Below are 20,207 nucleotides of genomic sequence, written 5' to 3' on the forward strand. Positions count from 1 at the left end.
TCAGTAAAATCTTTGAAATTGTTGCATGTTGCGTTTTTATATTTTTGTTCAGTGTAATTTGAGTGTTCCGTATTTACTATGTTACATCTAATCAATGTAATGTAACCTAACATCAAGTAACATACACTACACTAAATAGACCAGGCAGATATTATGCAGTCATGGTTAACCAACCCACTGAAATTGTAATTTATAAATCCTCAAAATGATCACAAAAAAAGTAGGTTTATGCTGTCATATGTCATCAAGTGAGTTACAGTGATGTGAGTGTTGTTGATCATTCACACAGGAGACAGCTGTACTGAAAACTGAAAGGGTGCTCCTTCCTTGTGGGTCTCTTCAAATCCTCTACATAAAGTCACACAGCTGCATTCCGGAGAGTTCACTTGGGGGACTTAAAGGACTAAGCAATAGTGGAGCTCAAAATCAGACTGCTGCTACTGGAAACATAGTTACAAGACATTTAGACTAAACTGCAAACTAGACCAACCAAAAGCGGTGGATTCTGAATGCACATTTTGCACATGCATTTTCTTTTCAAATTTGGCATAATTTAGATAAAAATCGGAGGTGATATAGACAGGTATAGGCAAAACGGGCAGGAGGACTTGAACTTGTTCATTGTTGGTTACGAATTGAATTTACAAGAGTTATCTGCTTTTTTTGGAACATGATAAAGTTTGTGGTTTGCATTGTCTTCGCCTCTGTGGTTCATGCGCGGTTACTTCGCAAGAGACAAACTCCGTGTCCGGAAGTCTGTGATGGCTCCCGCTGTCCTGTCGCACCTGAATCACGGTGTTACTACGGTGTAGTGAAGGACAGCTGCGGATGCTGCACAGTATGCGCGTCTGGAGAAGGTGACATTTGCGGGGAGCGCGGTATTGGCCTTTGTGGCGAGGGGATGACATGCGAATATCCAGCGGGAAAGCGCAGAGTTCGCGGTTCATGCGTTTGCACCCTTGCCGAGCCGGTGTGCGGAAGTGATGGAAGGACTTACCCCAGTATGTGCCGTTTGAGAGCCGAGAACAAAAGAGCAGAACTCAGTATAAATCCCCCGGTCATCTTGATTCAGAAAGGCCACTGTGATTCGGGTGAGTATCCTAGTGGTGGTTGAGGGCCAAAGGAAGAAAAGTTTCATAGCCTACATTTATAAATCTCCAGTCAACCATGCAAAGTAGCCTATTGTTATCAAGACACTAGTTTGTGTTTATGTATTTTCTTTATGCATTTTCTTCGTTGAATAACTGGATTGTACAATCCTAATTGTTGAATAACTGGATTGTACAATCCTAATTGTTGAATAACTGGATTGTACAATCCTAATTGTTGAATAACTGGATTGTACAATCCTAATTGTTGAATAACTGGATTGTACAATCCTAATTGTTGAATAACTGGATTGTACAATCCTAATTGTTGAATAACTGGATTGTACAATCCTAATTGTTGAATAACTGGATTGTACAATCCTAATTGTTGAATAACTGGATTGTACAATCCTAATTGTTGAATAACTGGATTGTACAGTCCTAATTGTTGAATAACTGGATTGTACAATCCTAATTGTTGAATAACTGGATTGTACAATCCTAATTGTTGAATAACTGGATTGTACAGTCCTAATTGTTGAATAACTGGATTGTACAGTCCTAATTGTTGAATAACTGGATTGTACAATCCTAATTGTTGAATAACTGGATTGTACAGTCCTAATTGTTGAATAACTGGATTGTACAATCCTAATTGTTGAATAACTGGATTGTACAGTCCTAATTGTTGAATAACTGGATTGTACAGTCCTAATTGTTGAATAACTGGATTGTACAGTCCTAACTACTTGTCAAGTTGACCCAACATGGGTATTTGTGCTCTACTGCAATGTGTAAGCCAGGCTGCATGTAGGGATTGTAATGAACCTATTAAGTAGGAAGGCTAAACTGCTGCTTCTCTCTAAGGTCAAGCCATCATCTTATTTTACAGCCTACTGAAGAATGATTCACCTTTCATTCTCTCTCTGATCCAATTATGTAAGGGAAAACTTGATTAAATTGTTTTCTCCAATAGAGAAAAAAACACCCTGGCCAGAGCCTTGGCAGAAGTACAACATTACTTCCAACCAAGCCCACCAATAAAACATTATTTCATTGAATAAAGGATCGACAGATCAACTTTATTTGATAAAGGTTGGTCCTGTTAGCATGCCATCCGATGCTAAAATGCAAAGTGCGTTAGGGTAGATGTTGTTTACAATACAATCAGACAAACCCTGTGTTTTTCTTTTCTCATCTAGCATGGATCCTGAGCATATTCAATCGATTTTTGGTCATAATCATAGGCCTACATGTTATGTTGGTCCATCCCAAATGGCACCTTATTCCCTATATAGTGCACTACTTTTGACCAGAGCCCTATGGGAACTATATAGGGAATACGGAGGCATTCAGGATGTAGGCTATTACTTTCTAGCACGGTTTGAGATGGTGAATTGTACACATAGTAGTCAAAGAGAGCAGGAGTGAATGATCTGGTATTGGGCCTCCGTACTTGCTCCATGATCAAGCTGTTGATATCTTGATGGATCTGAGACGATAACAAATGCCAGTTTACAGTCTGCTGTTCCATGTTGTGCCAGCAAGAAAGTGTTAGACATGGTAATGGTTTCATTATTATTGACAAAACTGTTGTTATGCCTAAACGGAAATGTGTCAAATTGCAACACAATCTAGGCCTATTACTTATAGCAAGTGGTTACTTATTGTTGCTATACCCACAGTAGAATGTGTATGGAGAAAATAAGAAATTCATCATGCATTAGATCCCCTCCTGGTTTCTAAGAAAAGCAGGTGTGCAAACCACATGGCTTCCAATTACTGTGTGCTTTGGAGGGTGTCACATAATGTTTAACGGACTGGCACAAGAATGAGGTGATTGGACTGAGTAATCACCTGAATGAGAAGCAGCCTATAAAAGGCTTGGAGCATGCGGAGGGGTTAAGAGAGCAATCGTAGAGAGAACAGTACTTCAGATTTCACTGCATGACAGGATTCCTCTACATGGGAGCCAAAGTTGTGTACAAAACAGAGCTGTGTCGACTACCTTTGCAGCAACATTCAACACTTTACTGAGTTACAGAGCCTGTATTAATAAAATGTGTCTGAGTAGTGATGAGAGTGCAGATCTAGGATCAGTCTTGCCTTTTAGATCACAATTAATAAAAATGACATTGACGGGGGACCTGATCCTTGATCAACATTCCTACTCTAAGAAACTTGATACATACGGCCTCAGATGTACACTACGGGCAAGAAAGGTGTTAACACATTGTTTCATCACCTCTCTTTAGCATTAGTAATCTTAGTAATAACACCAGCCTGAATAAGTAGCCACGCTGAATGTGCTGACAGCTTTTTCTTTGCTCATTGTATAAAATCTGTAGGCGGTGTGTTATTTATGCTTTATGTCTCTGTGGGTTTGTTACAGAGATTCTAGTTGATTCGTAGCCTAACATACAGGAGTATAACAGTCTAATATGGCTAGAAATATAGGTCTGGGGCCTTGCGATACGGTTTTATCACGATACTTAAGTGCCGATACAGTATGTATTGCAATTCTCACGATTCTTTATGTATCGATAATGTGATTTTATTGCGATTCGATGTTCCAAACATATTGCTCACCTTGTCTGCTGAAGAGGGACAACAGTGAGCCTGGAGAAAACTAGTTTTGATCAGTCATAGAAATAAAAGTGTTGAAAACAAATTGTCTCCATGTTTAAAAAGATGGAGTACAAGCTATGAAATAAAAATACTGGAGTTTTGGTGCAGGTACAGCCAATTAGTGCAAAAAAATAATATTGCGATAATCAAATACGATTGATTTTTGATAATATAGATTTTATTTCTTCCCCATCACTACTGACACAACACAGTGATGGAAGGCACGTTCACCAAAGTTATTCTGGTATAGTTAATTAATTGAATCACAATTTTAAATAGAATTATATCTCAAAATGAGAAAATAAACAAGCTGAATCTTTTCCAAGTAAAATCCAGAGGAATCCATTCAAAGTGCATTTTATCTGAAATACTAAATTTGTGATGTGTGCAGTGCACCCAGTATTTTTATATTGTTCAAGGCATTCCAAGCTCTGACCATCCATCAGAGTTTGGCAGTGGAGCCTAGGGACAGTATCCATGAACAGATGCAGTGCACCCCATGGCCTCCCTCAAGTCAATCGCTCAGGCTGCGTCCCAAATGGTCAAAAGTAATGCACTATACTCCACATGACATAGACTATACAGGTGAAAGCTATGATCCCTTATTGATGTCACTTATTAAATCCACTTCAATCAGTGTAGATGAAAGGGAGGGGACAGGTTAAAGAAGGATTTTTAAGCCTTGAGACAATTGAGACATGGATTGTATATGTGTGCCATTCAGAGGGTGAATCGGCAAGACAAAATATTTCAGTGTCTTTGAACGGGGTATGGTACTAGATGCCAGGCGCACCGGTTTGACAAACGCTCAACAGTTTCCAGCGTGTATCAAGAATTTACCACCACCCAAAAGACATCCAGCCAACTTGACATAACTATGGGAAGCATTGGAGTTAACATGGGCCAGCATCCTTGTGGAACGCTTTAAACACCATGCCCCGACGAATTGAGGCTGTTCTGGAGGATGCAACTCAATATTAGTAAGGTGTTCCTAATGTTTGGTATACTCACTGTATAGGGAATAGGGTGCCATGTTGGACACAACCTCAGTCTCCCAAAGGGCCCAGGCTTCTGACAGCACCAGGAGAATGCACCCAATTCTGATAATCATCTTATGTAGAAAGTGTTAAACATTTGAATATGTTTGTAAAATGGCATAGATTTTAAAGAGTGCACTAGTAGCTTATAAGAAGTTGTTTTTGGGGGCGGGGGGGGTGAAGGCAAAAAAATATTCGGTGTCCTGCCAAGGATATGTCTTGGCAAAAGGAGTACCTTTGTTTGCCATGCTTAAATTTGCATTCAAAGAAGTTTCCGCAGAGATTAGTTCATTGTGCTGCTATGCAAATATCAATCTCAAAACCGTGTGTCTGAATGCATTAAGGATAAGGTGTGGTGCACAGGAGCTTTAGGGAAAGTACATGTGATAAACGTGTGTGTGAGAGCAACGTGCCGTAGGCTACATGAGAAGAAATGCCCTATAAATGGGAAGAGGAGATACTGCAGGGGAATAGTTTTGGGGGGGCAAAGATTTCAAGTTCGCCTGAAGTAAGAGAGTCATAAATAACCTTTAAGTAGAAGAGGAGAGCTAGGTGGCCTATAAAGGTGCTCCACCTCCTGCCAGCCAATCAGGTGGGCTTACAGGCTGGGTGTTCGCTGCATTCAGACCTTGATTTGCCTTGTGGGCAAACAAGGCCATGAGCTCAGCAGGCACAAGCTTGCTGATATCAATTTGGTCCCTGGAAACCAACCTGACAAGCTATCCAAGCAAACAGGTAGCAGAATAGGGGCCAAAGGCTCAAGGGGTCTCTAGCATAGCTGCGGAAAGTAAGGGTGCTGAGGGTGCTGCAGCACCCCCTGATAAATCTTTAAAAAATGTATAATACAAATAGAAAAAATGCCGTCAGCAGCACAGGGAGATCAAATTCTGTCGGCACGTTTTGCATATAAGATACAGTGGCTTGCGAAAGTATTCACCCCCCTTGGTATTTTTCCTATTTTGATGCCTTACAACCTGGAATTAAGATGTATTTTTTTGGGGGGGGGGTGTATTATTTGATTTACACAACATGCCTACCACTATGAAGATGCAAAATATTTTTTGTTGTGAAACAAACAAGAAATAAGACAAATATACTGAAAACTTGAGCATGCATAACTATTCACCCCCGCCCCAAAGTCAATACTTTGTAGAGCCTCCTTTTGCAGCAATTACAGCTGCAAGTCTCTTGGGGTATGTCTCTATAAGCTTGGCACATCTAGCCACTGGGATTTTTACCCATTCTTCAAGGCAAAACTGCTCCAGCTCAGTCATACCACAAATTCTCAATTGGATTGAGGTCTGGGCTTTGACTAGGCCATTACAAGACATTTAAATGTTTCCCTATAAACCATTTGAGTGTTGCTTTAGTAGTATGCTTAGGGTCATTGTCCTGCCAGAAGGTGAACCTCCGTCCGTCCCAGTCTCAAATCTCTGGAAGACTGAAACAGGTTTCCCTCAAGACTTTCCCTGTATTTAGCTCCATCCATCATTCCTTCAATTCTGACCAGTTTCCAAGTCCTTGCCGATGAAAAACACCCCCACAGCACGATGCTGCCACCACCATGCTTCACTGCGGGGATGATGGTCTCGGGGTGATGGGAGGTGTTGAGTTTGCGCCAGACAGCGTTTTCCTTGATGGCCAAAAAGCTCAATTTTAGTCTCATCTGACCAGAGTACCTTCTTCCACATGTTTGCGGATTCTCCCACATGCCTTTTGGCGAACACCAAATGTGTTTGCTTATTTTTTTCTTTAAGCAATTGCTTTTTTTCTGGCCACTCTTCCATAAAGCCCAGCTCTGTGGAATGTACGGCTTAAAGTGGTCCTATGGACAGATAATCCCATCTCCGCTGTGGAGCTTTGCAGCTCCTTCTGGGTTATCTTTCATCTCTTTGTTGCCTCTCTGATTAATGCCCTCCTTACCTGGTCTGTGAGTTTTGTTGGGTGGCCCTTTCTTGGCAGGTTTGTTGTGGTGACATATTCTTTCCATTTTCTAATAATGGATTTAATGGTGCTCCATGGGATGTTCAAGGTTTTGGATATTTTTTTATAACCCAACCTTGATCTGTAATTCTCCACAACTTTGTCCCTGACCTGTTTGGAGAGCTCATTGGTCTTCATGGTGCCGCTTGCTTGGTGGTGCCCCTTGCTTAGTGGTGTTGCAGACTCTGGGGCCTTTCAGAACGGGTGTATACTGTATATACTGAGGTCATGTGAAGATATATTAACTTCTGACTTCAACTGTACTAGGCACAATTGATCTCACACACCCAATTAGGAGACTTGAACTTGAAGCAGCGAATTCGCAGTGTGTGTGAATAATGCAACAAAGATGTGATTTTAATACAATGTCTCTGTTTCCAAATAATCTGCGGGACAACTTAAATATTTTTATCCCAAAGTTGTCTGTCGGACCGACCACTCCCAACCACAGCATGAAAAATGCAGACTGTGCTGCAATGATCTCTGTCAGGACCCGCAGGTCCTGTGGGCAATTCCCTACTGATCTAAGTTCCTTCAACTGTAATGAAAACATTTAAAAATGCCGAGATATGCTACTACTTGCCTTAAGTGCTTCCCTGTATCATACATGTGTGACTGTTTGAGGTTGTGGACAGGTGTATTTTATACTGATAACAAGTTCAAACAGGTGCCATTAATACAGGTAATGAGTGGAGGACAGAGGAGCCTCTTAAAGAAGAAGTTACAGGTCTGTGAGAGCCATATATCTTGCTTGTTTGTAGATGACCAAATAATTATTTTCCACCATAATTTGCAAATAAATTCATAAAAAATCCTACAATGTGATTTTCTGGGTTTTTTTTCTTTCATTTTATCTGTCATAGTTGAAGTGTACCTATGATGAAAATTACAGGCCTCTCTCATCTTTTTAAGTGGGAGAACTTGCACAATTGGTGGCTGACTAAATACTTTTTTGCCCCACTGTATTTGTCATTGTGTTCATAAGGAGACCATGCACCAAACCCAAAGCTCAGAATTTGCATACCCATATCAGGCTCAGAGAGGGCTTAAATCCTACCACTTTGCCCTCCCACTATTCTTTAACTGCTGTAAAAAGTCTGACAGATGTTATGCTTTTTATATTTTAAAAAATGCATATACTAGTATGCCAATAAATATGAAAATGTTTACAGCTCATGAACAACATATGAAACCTACCTCCAATATATGCATGAACTTTGTTTCACATGAATAAACCTTCCTTTCTGTATTTCTGTCTTTTGTCCCCTCAGGTTCCCTGGACCCAGGAAGTATCCGCTTCAAATTCAACTTCATTGCTGATGTGGTGGATAAGATAGCCCCTGCTGTGGTGCACCTAGAGCTTTTCAAGAGGTAGAAGCCGCAAGTACAGTATTGGAGCCCTTTAATCTTTCTGTCAGTAATGTGCCTCTCTCCCAATGCGTTCTGCAGCAACATATTGAAATAGGCGTCTAACAGAGTTGTGACCAATACTTCATTTTCAAGCTCTGCATTTTGTTGACTAGGTGTTTTTGGCAAACCCTTCATTGGAACTGATTCCATTATATTTTGGTATGACGATGAAAGCAACCTGATTGGTTGTTGTGTCTTTTCACTCAGGTTGGCATTTTCAAACCAGGAAGTCCCCGTCTCTAGTGGTTCGGGGTTCATCGTGTCAGAGGACGGCTGGATTGTCACCAACGCCCACGTTCTCACCAACAAGCAGAGAATCAAAGTGGAGATGAAGAACGGTGTCAAATTCGATGCCTCCGTCAAGGACGTGGACACAAAGCTAGACATCGCACTCATCAAAATTGAGTCGGATGTGAGTGCTCTTCCTTTTCCTCCTCCCTAAAATGAGGCTGTTCCAAGGGCCTCCTCTCATTCCACAGGTCCTTAAACAAAATGTTGCTTGGTGTTTTCCACTGGCCGACTGGGTTGTCATCAGTGACTAACATAAAAAAGGCGACAGAGGGCCTTTTGCCTGACCAAAATTGGATTGCACTCCTTGACATGGTCAATTTGTCGCCAAGGTTTTCCTCTAGGGGCTATTGTTCTGGTCTTACAAATTCACAGCTTCAGCCCTTTTTTTCTTCCAGTATTCGCAAGTGGTGCTGTTACTAAAACATTTGTCACCGCAACGACAGGAGCTTGGGTAAACAGCTACTTTGTGTGGCATTATGGGATCCCTGGCCAAAGCACAGTCCACTAAAACCCAATCTAGGCCAGGGACAAACCATACAGGCAATACAACTGATCATTTTGACTCAGCTCACCACTACACAATATACTTCAGAAGACTAGAAACTTCCGTGGAGACTACAAACGCAGTAGAAAGGGATTAGGTAGAATGAGTTGTGATGGTAGACAGTAAGCGGTCATTGGCTGCAACAGACCCCAAAAGTTGCCTGCAAAGTGTGGCTGTGATGGAACAAGGCTTTAGGCCCTAGAGGGGCTGGCAATGGAAATAAACTGTAATCGTCAGATTCCAGCAATACAAATACTTCAACCCACGACAAGAAAAGGCATGCGGATACACGCTTAGGCTGGGCGTGAAGGTTAGAGTGAGAGTGCCTTGTTAGCTTTACTGATGATTCAGTGCCATAGGGTCTTCTGTTGATAGGGACAATGTATAACAGAGCAGTTGGAAAGCCTCTCTCCCTTTTTGGGGGGGGGGGGTGATTTGTCTTCCCTTACTGCATATACAGTATCAGGAAGCAGCTCTGATGACTCAATGAACAGGGCTAGCAATGTGTCAGTCAGTAAGCCCACAGTTGCCTTTACAACACAGTCCATCTCTACAATGGCAGACCTGGGATTCAAACCCACGCCTTATTGACACAACATACTCCAGAAGCACCATCAATACTACTGTCCCAGAAAAGCTAACTAGCGTCCTGTTCAGGGGGTGTACTTTACATCAAACTGCCTCAAGCTTCAGAAACAGGTTCCTGCTCTATGGGCCGTTCTGGCTCGGACACAGCTTAAAGAAAAGCCCAAACATTTCTGGGTTCCAGGAAAGTACTACAGGTCTTAGGAAGGCAGTAGCGATGCTAACTCACTTTCTTCACATAATTAAATAGAACACTATAATGAACATTGATATCCCAGCAACATGAAACAGTGGATTTGTGATTTATATGATCTCTATGTTTGCCTTGTTCTGTAGAGTCCACTGCCGGTGCTTCTGCTGGGCCACTCGTCTGACCTTCGGCCGGGGGAGTTTGTGGTGGCAGTGGGCAGTCCCTTCTCCCTGCAGGTAAAGGGAGGGAACATGCTCAACTGTTATCATCTTGCGTAAACACATGAAAGGATGATTGGAACCACAAATACATCACAACAAACATGAAAAAGGCCAGCGCTCACTTGGATATTAGTTTTGAAGCTTTGTTTGAATTTTCTTCCCCCTGCAGAACACGGTCACCACAGGCATCATCAGTACGGCCCATAGGAATGGCCTGGAGCTGGGACTCAAAGACTCTGACATGGAGTACATCCAGACGGACGCCATCATCAACGTGAGTCATAGACTGTGACTCAAATGGCACCCTATTCCCTGTTTAGTGCACTACTTTTGACCAGAGCCCTATAGGCCCTGCATGTTCAAAAGTAGTTCACCATATAGGGAATAGGGTGCCATTTAGGCTGCAAACATGAAGCAGCAGTATTTTGAGAATGTTTTTTACTGCATGTGCATCACTTTACATATCATTGCATACTGTATGTGTCCATTTTCTCTTCTTGTCTCTGTTTTGGATGAAACATTGCACTGCAATACAATTGTCATTACCTTTTGTTTATTGCTCTGTTCTTTTATAGTATGGCAACTCAGGGGGACCACTTGTTAACTTGGTAAGGGGATTTACTACTTGATATTGTATTTGAGAGGATTGTAATATGTAAATCAGCACATTTGAAATGCAGGCAGGCTATGTATCTTCTTTTTTTTTAGGAAATATTTGCAAGGTCATAATTCTGTTTTCTATATGTGGCTTACTGCTCAAGGTCCCCATTCTATGTTTTACTGTGACATCTGTTGTTTTAAAATCCACCACGGGAAACATTCTTTATCTGCAGACTCCTGTAATAGTGATGACTTATGTCTGCCTATTGATCTCAAAGCAGAAGAATTCTCCTAGAGTCGCCCTTGACGAAGCCTTTCTTCACCCGCTATATAATTTTTTCCATCTAAGTCCTTGTGGTGTATAACAGAAGGCTTTTGCACAACATTGCATTGGTGCAGTGCAATTACATAAAACATAATTGTGCACGCATACACAATTACATAGGATATATCAAAGCAGTGGCCTCAAGCTTTATGTTGTAAAAAGATTGCTTTACTTTCAAATACACCAAAAGGATACACATCTCATTCTGTTCCTTCACTCAGTGAGAATTACCATGCTTAGCATCACACATGGAAACAACAGAACATTCTTGGAACCACAGGAAAGAACAGAACATTACACAATGTTGACTGACATGTTCAAAGGAACTTTCTTTAATGAAAGTACATATTCCATGGATGTACAGTACCAGTCGAAAGTTTGGACACACCTACTCATTCAAGGGTTTTTCGTTATTTTTACTATTTTCTACATGGTAGAATAATAGTGAAGACATCAAAACTATTAATAACACATATGGAATCTGAAATAAGTTTTAAACAAATCAAAATAGGTTTTAGATTTTAGATTCTTCAAAGTAGCCAGCCTTTGCCTTGATGACAGCTTTGCACACTCTTGGCATTCTCTCAGCCAGCTTCATGAGGAATGCTTTTCCAACAGTCTTGAAGGAGTTCCCACATATGCTGAGCACTTGTTGGCTGATTTTCCTTCACTCTGTGGCTCAACTCATCCCAAACCATCTCAATTGGATTGAGGTCGGTAGTGATTGTGGAGGCCAGGTCATCTGATGCAGCACTCCATCACTCTCCTTGGTCAAATAGCCCTTACACAGCCTGGAGGTGTGTTGGGTCATTATCCTGTTGAAAAACAAACGATAGTCCCACTAAGTGCAAACCAGATGGGATGGCGTATTGCTGCAGAATGCTGTGGTAGCCATGCTGGTTAAGGATAAATGTGCCCTTATATTCTAAATAAACCATTGACAGTGTCACCAGCAAAGCACGCCCACACCATCACACCTCCTCCTCCGTGCTTCATGGTGGGAACCACACATGGAGATGTAATATGGACTTGGTATTTTACAAAATAGGGCTATCTTCTGTATACCACTTCTACCTTGTCACAACACAACTGATTAGCACAAACACATTAAGGAAAAGAATTCCACAAATGAACTTTTAACAAGGCATTGAAATGCATTCCAGGTGACTACCTCATGAAGCTGGTTGAGATAATGCCAAGAGTGTGCAAAGCTGTCATCAAGGCAAAGGCTGGCTACTTGGAAGAATCTCAAATATAACATATATTTTGATTTGTTTAAAGCTTATGGTTACTACATGATTCCATATGTGTTATTTCAAAGTTTTGAATCCTTTACTATTATTCTACAATGTAGAAAATAGTCAAAATAAAGAAAAACCCTTGAATGAGTAGGTGTGTCCAAACTTTTGACTGGTACTGTATATCAAATGCATATTTTCATATTTTAATGCTCCAGTTCTGTTTATATTCATCATTTGTTATGTTCAATTTGACTTGTTTCCAGGATGGGGATGTCATTGGCATAAATACTCTGAAGGTCACAGCAGGAATATCCTTTGCAATTCCTGCTGACAGAATACGGCAATTCCTTGCGGATTCCTACGACAGACAAATCAAGGGTTTGTATGACTAATTCTTCACTACCGATTTCACTAATATACCCCATGATTTACATGACAGCTTTTCTTGTTCAGATTGCGGATCATTTTTATTTGACTAGTCAAGTCAGTTAAGATCAAATTCTTATTTGGCACATTTCTATACAATTATTTGGTATTCTATAACCGTTCTTATTTTACTGCATTGTTATCAGGAAAGACACTGCCAAAAAAGAAATACATGGGTGTCCGGATGCTTCAACTCTCAACTCAGTGAGTAAAGATCTGATTTTGGTCAAAAGGGATCACTTTTCCATGGCCAGGTCAAAAGTAGTGTACTATATAGGGAATAGGGTGCCATTGGGGATGCAGCCCTTGCCATTATTACTGGCAGGTTTACTATGCACCATAAATGCTGATCCCGATTAAGCCACAATCTATATTAAGTTTACGGTCAAATTGTTGCCTTTCTCAAAATGTTGCTGGCTAAAATCTTGTGTGTGACCATTTCCAAGTCTTGCCATACTGTGTGTAATATCCTCCGTTTCCTCCTCCCAGTTTGATCCGAGATCTGAGGGAGCGGGAGAGCAGCTTCCCAGATGTGAGCTCAGGAGTGTACGTTTATGAAGTGATCCCAGGAACAGCTGCCTCCAGGTAAGACTGAGTGTGCATCCCAAATTGCACCCTATCCTTATAAAGTGCACTACTTTTTATCAGAGTTCTATGGGTCCTGGTCAAAAGTAGTGCACTACCGTAAAACTTAAATTAATATCCCAGACATTTGCTTCTAATCACTTAACACAACCGGTGCTTATTAGAGACGGGGATCTATTTCCTTAACGCACACAGCTTTTGCTTATTGTGACCAGTATAAACATTAGAATAACAAATCCATTGCAGATCAGACTTGTAAAGACTTGGCTGCCAATCACACAACACCGATTTTGTGCTTTAGCACCATTCTCTCACGCACACCTCGTATCCCCTGTAGTTAAGCTGACCATGTCAAACCCGACTGCTGTCTCATCCATTTTTTTAACTAGGCAAGTCAGTTAATGAACAAATTCTTATTTTCAATGACGGCCTAGGAACAGTGGGTTTTGTACCTTGTCAGCTCGGGGATTTGAATTTGCAGCCTTCCGGTTACTAGTCCAACGCTCTAACCACTAGGCTACCCTGCCGCCCCATGGCAATGATATAGCTCTCCTTAATCTTATTTTGCACAATCTTTACGGTACTCACTGAAGTTCACTCGTAAACAATTAATTTAGACCCTGCGTTTATTTGCTGAAATGTGTGCCGATGCCAGACAGGGGACAGACGGCTATTTTAGGACACACGCCGAGTCAAGTTTAGACTTCTTCTCATTATTGGCATATGGTGGGAACACCCACAGAAGGCCTGATAATGGGACAATACCGCCATTACTATGTTATTCACAGATGATAGTTTTGTGTATTTGAGTGGTATAGAGACCTAAATCTGACAACTACCTGTTACATTGCGCTTTTTGAATAGGAACTTTATTAAATTCATAATACCAAAGCAGTTTTAATGGGATATAAGAAGGATACAGTAGCACTACTCAATATTAAAAGGTTTTGGACACAACCTGAAACAAGTCTGTATGATTTGTGCTGCGCAGTAGGATACTTGTCTGTTTATCCATTAGGTCTTGGTCAAATGGTTTAGCAGACAGTGCTGTGCACAAAGGGGTTTGGAGGCATCAGGATATTTTCAAAGGAACGGAATGACAGGCCTGTGGTTATCAAGGCTATTAGACTAGACTCTGGTCCAGATCTCTACTACACTGCAGCCAGCAGTCACCCACAGGCAGGCTTCTGATTACGTCCTCTTCCTGGCCATGCCCCAAATGGTACCCTATACCCTTCATAGTGCACTACTTTTGAACAGAGCCCTATTACTTTCAACCACATCCCCTCTTACCCCATGCAAAAAAAGCTAGAACAGTTAGGAGCTCAAATCTGTCTCAATAGCTCTGTGTGCTATGTTGTCGTTGCAGGTAATAGCAGGAAGTAGCCCCCACAGCTATGGAACACAAACATGCATGCAGCAGCCCTCTCAAACAAATGCTTCTGAATCTGAATGCCAATCAAAATGGCTAATAGATGTTAGGTCCAATAATAAACCAGCCTGGCAAACACTACAAAACTATAGTGAATGGTACTGATTGGCCTATTTTCTGTTGGATTTGAATCCACCGGCATCTCTCTCTCTCAGATCAAGACACAGCATCTGCAACTTAGTCTAAAGGTCAATGCTTGTTCCTTTAGGGTATAAGATGAGAAGTCAGAGAAAGGTTGAGTTTCGTATAACAGCGAGGGTGCGTGAGCCTGAGTGCCAGTATTTGTGCTATCATGCCAAGTCCGTGTCACGCCAAACATTGGCTTGACGGCAATCAACAGAGTGGTCAAGAGCACAAACAGATCTGGGAGCAGGCTAGGTGTGTGTAGTGTTAATTGTTTTCTAATGCATGTTCCCCATGCAGTGCTGGCATGATTAACCATGATGTTATAATCAGCATCAACGGTCAACCCATCCAGACCACAGACGAGGTGAGTGACGCTGTCCAGTCAGGCAGTCCGCTGTCCGTGGTAGTGCGGCGAGCTAACGAAGACGTCATGATTAACGTTGTCCCTGAGGAAATCGACTGAGTGGCTGCCTGCCTCGCTCCACTCATTGTGTCCCCCGTACACACACGGAGGTTTTGACACAACGGTTGTGATACAACTGTGATCCAAGTTTGTCTGCACCAAAATGTTTACACAACCATTGTGCCATGTTTCCATGACAATTGTGTTATTTTTGTATAGATTTTTTTTTAAACTCTGTTGTATCACAACAGTTGTGCCAAATGCATTGTACGTCGGTTGTTTATGGTGCCTGTGTGTCACAAGTGAATGTGGTTCATGCCATACATGCACGTGTTAGCGCTGACGTACTCCCATAGCAATATACGTAGTTACAATATGCAACATTGTGGTGATGGGAGTCCCTTATGAACTGTGCCGCACTCATTTCTCTGCCAGAACTATAGAATCCAATGTACTTAGGAGACATTCAGCTCCAGTCTGTATAGGCAGTTCTAAGAGATATGGTTTGTGTTTTTTTTAAGTCATGATATGTACAATGTGTTACCTCTGGAAGTGGCGAATATGACATTTGTGGACACTAAATAAAGTCTTTATAGTGCTTGTCTCTAAAACCTGGTTTTCCTTTCCTCTAAGTACATGTAACTGCCATAATAATGGAAACACTTGAGTAAATGAGGGATACAAAGTATATTGAAAGCCTGTGCTTCCACACAGGTGTGGTTCCGTAGTTAACTAAGCAATTAACATCTCATGCTTACGGTCATGTATAAAAATGATGGGCAGGCCATTATTTTGGCTACCATGGCTTTGACCCCAAATGATGGCAAAGGCCCCCATCTACAGGGCACGAGTGGTCACTGAAATGGCTTGATGAGCATGAAAACGATATAAACCATATGCCATGGCCGTCTCAGTCACCAGATCTCAACACAATTGAATGCTTATGGGAGATTCTGGAACAAAATTTTCCAGCAACAAAACACCAAATTATGTAAATTGTCATGTAAGAATGTCGTCGCATCCCTGCGATAGAGTTCCAGACGCTTGTAAAAATCTATGCCTAGGTGCATTGAAGCTGTTCTGGCTCAATGCCCTATTAAGACACTATATGTTGGTGTTTCCTTTATTTTGGCAGTTACCTGTATGTCACAGTAAAAATATCTCTGTGCTTTGAACAAGCCTAAGTCATCAGGTGTACAGACACACAATGAATCGTGAAGTGCATGGATGGATGCATGCACAGAACAAAAGGACCCATCTCATACATTGTTCATTTTGAACAAATCATAGATTCAGAACAGGATTCAAATAGAAATACTTAATCAAACAAACATTTTATTGAACCACAAACACTTGATGTGCAGGGATGGCAAACACAGTCTGCATTCTCTCACATTACACCTAGGAAGATGCATCAATTTCAGCTTTCAGTCCATATTTCTAGAAGGCAGTCATTTTACTCAAGTATCCTATCACTTAAAAGACAATAAGGTAGTGCAAAAATATAAACACAACATGTAAAAAGTGTTGGTCCCATGTTTCATGAACTGAAATTTTAAAAATCCCAGAAAACTTTCATTAGTACAAAAACATTATTTCTCTCAAATTGTGCACAAATTTGTTTACATCCCTGTTGGTGAGCATTTCTCCTTTTCCAAGATAATCCATCCACCTGACAGGTGTAACATATCAAGAAGCTGATTAAACAGCATGATCATTGCACAGGTGCACCTTGTGCTGGGGACAAAAGGCCACTAAAATGTGCAGTTGTCACACAACACAATGCCACAGATGTCTCAAGTTGAAGGAGTGTGCAATTAGCATGCTGACTGCAGGAATGTCCACCAGAGCTGTTGCCAGATAATTATGTTAATTTCTCTACCATAAGCTGCCTCCAACGTCGTTTTAGAGAATTTGGCAGTACGTCCAACCGGCCTAACAACCACGTGTAACCATGCCAGCCCAGGACCTCGACATCCGGCCTCTTCACCTGCGGGATCGCCTGGGGGGGGGCTGAGGAGTATTTCTGTCTGTAATAAAGCCCTTTTGAGGCCGGGCCTGGCTGCCAAGTGAGCCTTGGAGGCCCACCCATGGCTCCACCCCTGCCCAGTCATATGTAATCCATAGACTAGGACCTAATTAATTTATTTGATTTCTTCATTAACTCAGTAAAAATCTTTGAAATTGTTGCAAGTTGTTATATTTCTGTTAAAGTATAAATAAAGACAAACATTTCAATGCATAACAAAGGAATAGAAAACAATCATTGAATTATTGAGGGTAGATATGAACAGCATTACACATAGGGTCCTAATGTGTCTTTAACCTCTGGTTCATGTAGTTGTTTTCAAATGAACACAACAGAACTACATTTGGAATTACATGTATGCAATGTGAACAGTATCTGTAGGTGTGACCCCTGTAGGCTAATGCAACCAGCACTATGGAAGGGTGCAAATGCCAACATCCAATATGATGTACTTTTAGTATACATCAGATGTAAAGAAAAAGAAAAGGACTTCACTTTAAAATGTCAAAACAAAAAACAATGATTGTGAAGTTAAACAAACCATACAACTAGATGCACAAGGACTACTTTTAACAACTTCCACTGACAATTTTACAAAAACATTTATTTGAAGATAAGTGGCGGTGCAAAGTTCGATAACAGAAGGACAGTGTGTGCCGTTTGTGCAGTCATCCTGTTAAACTTTGCATCTGCACTGTTCTTCAAGTAAATGTGTTGTGAAATTGCCCTCGGACATCGTAGATGTTGTGTAGCGTGTGCACGCATACAATCGCATAAATGAAACATATAGATTTAAGCTTTCATATAGACAACATAGCAAACCATTTCCTTTGCTGGTCTAACCTTTAGACCCAAAGTCTTTCAAAACAAAGCAGAGAAATCTATAGCAGCCTACCGAAGGCAAAAGGTTTCGAACATGCCAGCCACTCAACCATGCCCCTGGTCCAGACATCATTTGCTCATACTTCTCGTTTTCCCATGGTGAGAGAAAAGACTGAGGAAATTGCGTTAACGGCCGAAACGTTGGTTATTATGGTGTGATTAATGGTCATCTGTGGCATGCGCAAAACAAAGTGATAGCATGTCAGGTGTCAAGATTCTCTAGGAGAATCGGAAAGAAAGGCATCCGACACGTGGTCAAAACTGCTCTTAACTGAAATTCACAAATAAGCAAAGGTAAATATTCGGCCGGCATCTCTGCAATGTAAACCCACCTTAAAAGGTCTTCAACCCATGCTCACGGGTCTCAGTAGAAGGTGCACCAGTTGCTGCTGTCACTAGGCATCAGGCCTCCAGTGATGAGGTCCACGAGCCACCAGATGCCCAGGCCTCCTAGGTTCAGCAGCATGCCCACAGCTGTGCCTGTGTGCCCCAGGCAGAACCGGTCCACTCCAAAGCACCCCAGGAAGAAGGAATACAGCAGAGTGGTGATGAAATAGTGGCCAGCGTATCTGAAATCACAAGGGAGAGGTGTCAATAACATGAAGGAATGGCCAGGTGAGCCCATTAAAAGTGATGTAAAAGGTCTCCTAAATGGGCACATTATTATGAACTTCCAATGCCATTCATATATTGGTTTGTAAATAATTCTCTCTAGTGGTGAAGCTACACCACATGACCAAAAGTATGTGGGCACCTGCTCGTCAAACATCTCATTCCAAAATCATGTGAATTAATATGGAGTTGGTCCCCCCCTTTGCTGCTGTAACAGCCTTCACTGATCTGGGAAGGCTTTCCACTAGATGTTGGAACATTGCAGCGGGGGACTTGCTTCCATTCAGCCACAAGAGCTTTAGTGATGTTGGGCAATTATGCCTGGCTCGCAGTCGACGTTCCAATTCATCCCCAAGGTGGTCAATGGAGTTAAGGTCAGGGCTCTGTGCAGGCCAGTCAAGTTCTTCCACACCGATCAACAAACCATTTCTGTATGGACCTCGCTTTATGCACAGGGCTCATGCTGAAACAGCATGATCCCCAAACTGTTGCCACAAAGTTGGAAGCACAGAATCATCCAGAATGTCATTGTATGCTGTAGCATTAAGATTTCCCAGATTTGTCCGTCAGACTGCCAGATGGTGTAGTGTGATTCATCACTCCAGAGAACGCGTTTCAACTGCTCCAGAGTTCAATGGCAGCGAGCTTTACACCACTCCAGCTGACGTTTGACATTGTGCATGGCGTTCTTAGGCTTGTGTGCGGCTGCTCAGCCATGGAAACTCATTCCATGAAGCTCCCGACGAACAATTATTGTGCCGACGTTGCTTCCAGAGACAGTTTGGAACTCGTTAGTGAGCGTTGCAACCGAGGACAGATGATTTTTACGCAATGCACACTTCAGTGGTCCCCCGTTCTGTGAGATTGTGTGGCCTACCACTTTGCGGCTGAGCCATTGTTGCTCCTAGATGTTTCCACTTCACAATTACAGTTGACCGGGGCAGTTATAGCAGGGCAGAAATTTGGCACACTGACTTGTTGGAAAGGTGGCATCCTATGACGGTGCCACGTTGAAAGTCACTGAGTCCAATCTCCATGTTTGTCTATGGAGATTGCATAGTTGTATGCTCGATTTGAAACACCTGTCCGCAACGGGTGTGGTCGGAAATAGCCGAATCCACTAACTTGAAGGGGTGTCCACATACACTATATATACAAAAGTATGTTAGCTTCTGAAACAACTTCCATTTCCAGGCCAAGTAAATGTACATATAACTGCCAAAATAAAGGAAACACCAGCATAAAGTATCTTAGTGTGTTGAGCCACCACAAGCTGCCAGAACAGTGTCAATGCTCCAAGTGTCTTGAACTCAGAGGGATGTGACACCCTTCTCCACGAGAAATTCTATATTTTGGTATTTTGTTGATGGAAAACGCTGTCTCAGACGCCGGTCCAGAATCTCCCATAACGGGTTAAATTGGGTTGAGATCTGGTGATTGAGACAACCTTGGCATATGGTTTAGATCAGTGGTCACAAACCGTTCAACCAGTCGATCACGCTCTATCTCCAAGGCATTCCTAGTCGATCACCAAACATTTCTGTAAAAAACAAATCAAACCATTGCGTT

General features: G+C 41.8%; 2 protein-coding genes across 2 annotated transcripts in view; one reads left to right on the top strand and one right to left on the bottom strand.

The window, feature by feature from the left end:
* Positions 1-298: 298 nt before the first annotated feature.
* On the top strand, positions 299-15,713 carry htra4 (HtrA serine peptidase 4). The gene is made up of 10 exons (XM_024417920.2): positions 299-1,091; positions 8,008-8,107; positions 8,354-8,558; positions 9,903-9,992; positions 10,147-10,251; positions 10,553-10,585; positions 12,407-12,521; positions 12,716-12,773; positions 13,059-13,154; positions 15,010-15,713. The coding sequence occupies exons 1-10, from the start codon at positions 671-673 to the stop codon at positions 15,173-15,175; spliced, it is 1,389 nt and encodes a 462-aa protein (XP_024273688.1). The 5' UTR covers positions 299-670; the 3' UTR covers positions 15,176-15,713.
* Positions 9,852-20,207, bottom strand: part of tm2d2 (TM2 domain containing 2) — a 28,807-nt gene continuing 18,451 nt past the window's right edge. Inside the window, 2 exon segments of the mRNA XM_042320170.1 lie at positions 9,852-9,986; positions 18,359-18,595. Coding sequence (XP_042176104.1) covers positions 18,391-18,595 — 205 coding nt within the window. The 3' untranslated portion in view covers positions 9,852-9,986; positions 18,359-18,390.

The sequence above is a fragment of the Oncorhynchus tshawytscha genome, linkage group LG04, assembly GCF_018296145.1.
Source record: "Oncorhynchus tshawytscha isolate Ot180627B linkage group LG04, Otsh_v2.0, whole genome shotgun sequence".
NCBI classification, from domain to species: Eukaryota; Metazoa; Chordata; class Actinopteri; order Salmoniformes; family Salmonidae; genus Oncorhynchus; species Oncorhynchus tshawytscha.

Bases quoted from the DNA above. Each gene is read 5' to 3' on its own strand.
- htra4 (XM_024417920.2), top strand. From the start codon at position 671: ATGATAAAGTTTGTGGTTTGCATTGTCTTCGCCTCTGTGGTTCATGCG. The intron at 1,092-8,007 runs GTGAGTATCCTA...TTGTCCCCTCAG, and splicing joins GAAAGGCCACTGTGATTCGG to GTTCCCTGGACCCAGGAAGT. The intron at 9,993-10,146 runs GTAAAGGGAGGG...TTCCCCCTGCAG, and splicing joins GCAGTCCCTTCTCCCTGCAG to AACACGGTCACCACAGGCAT.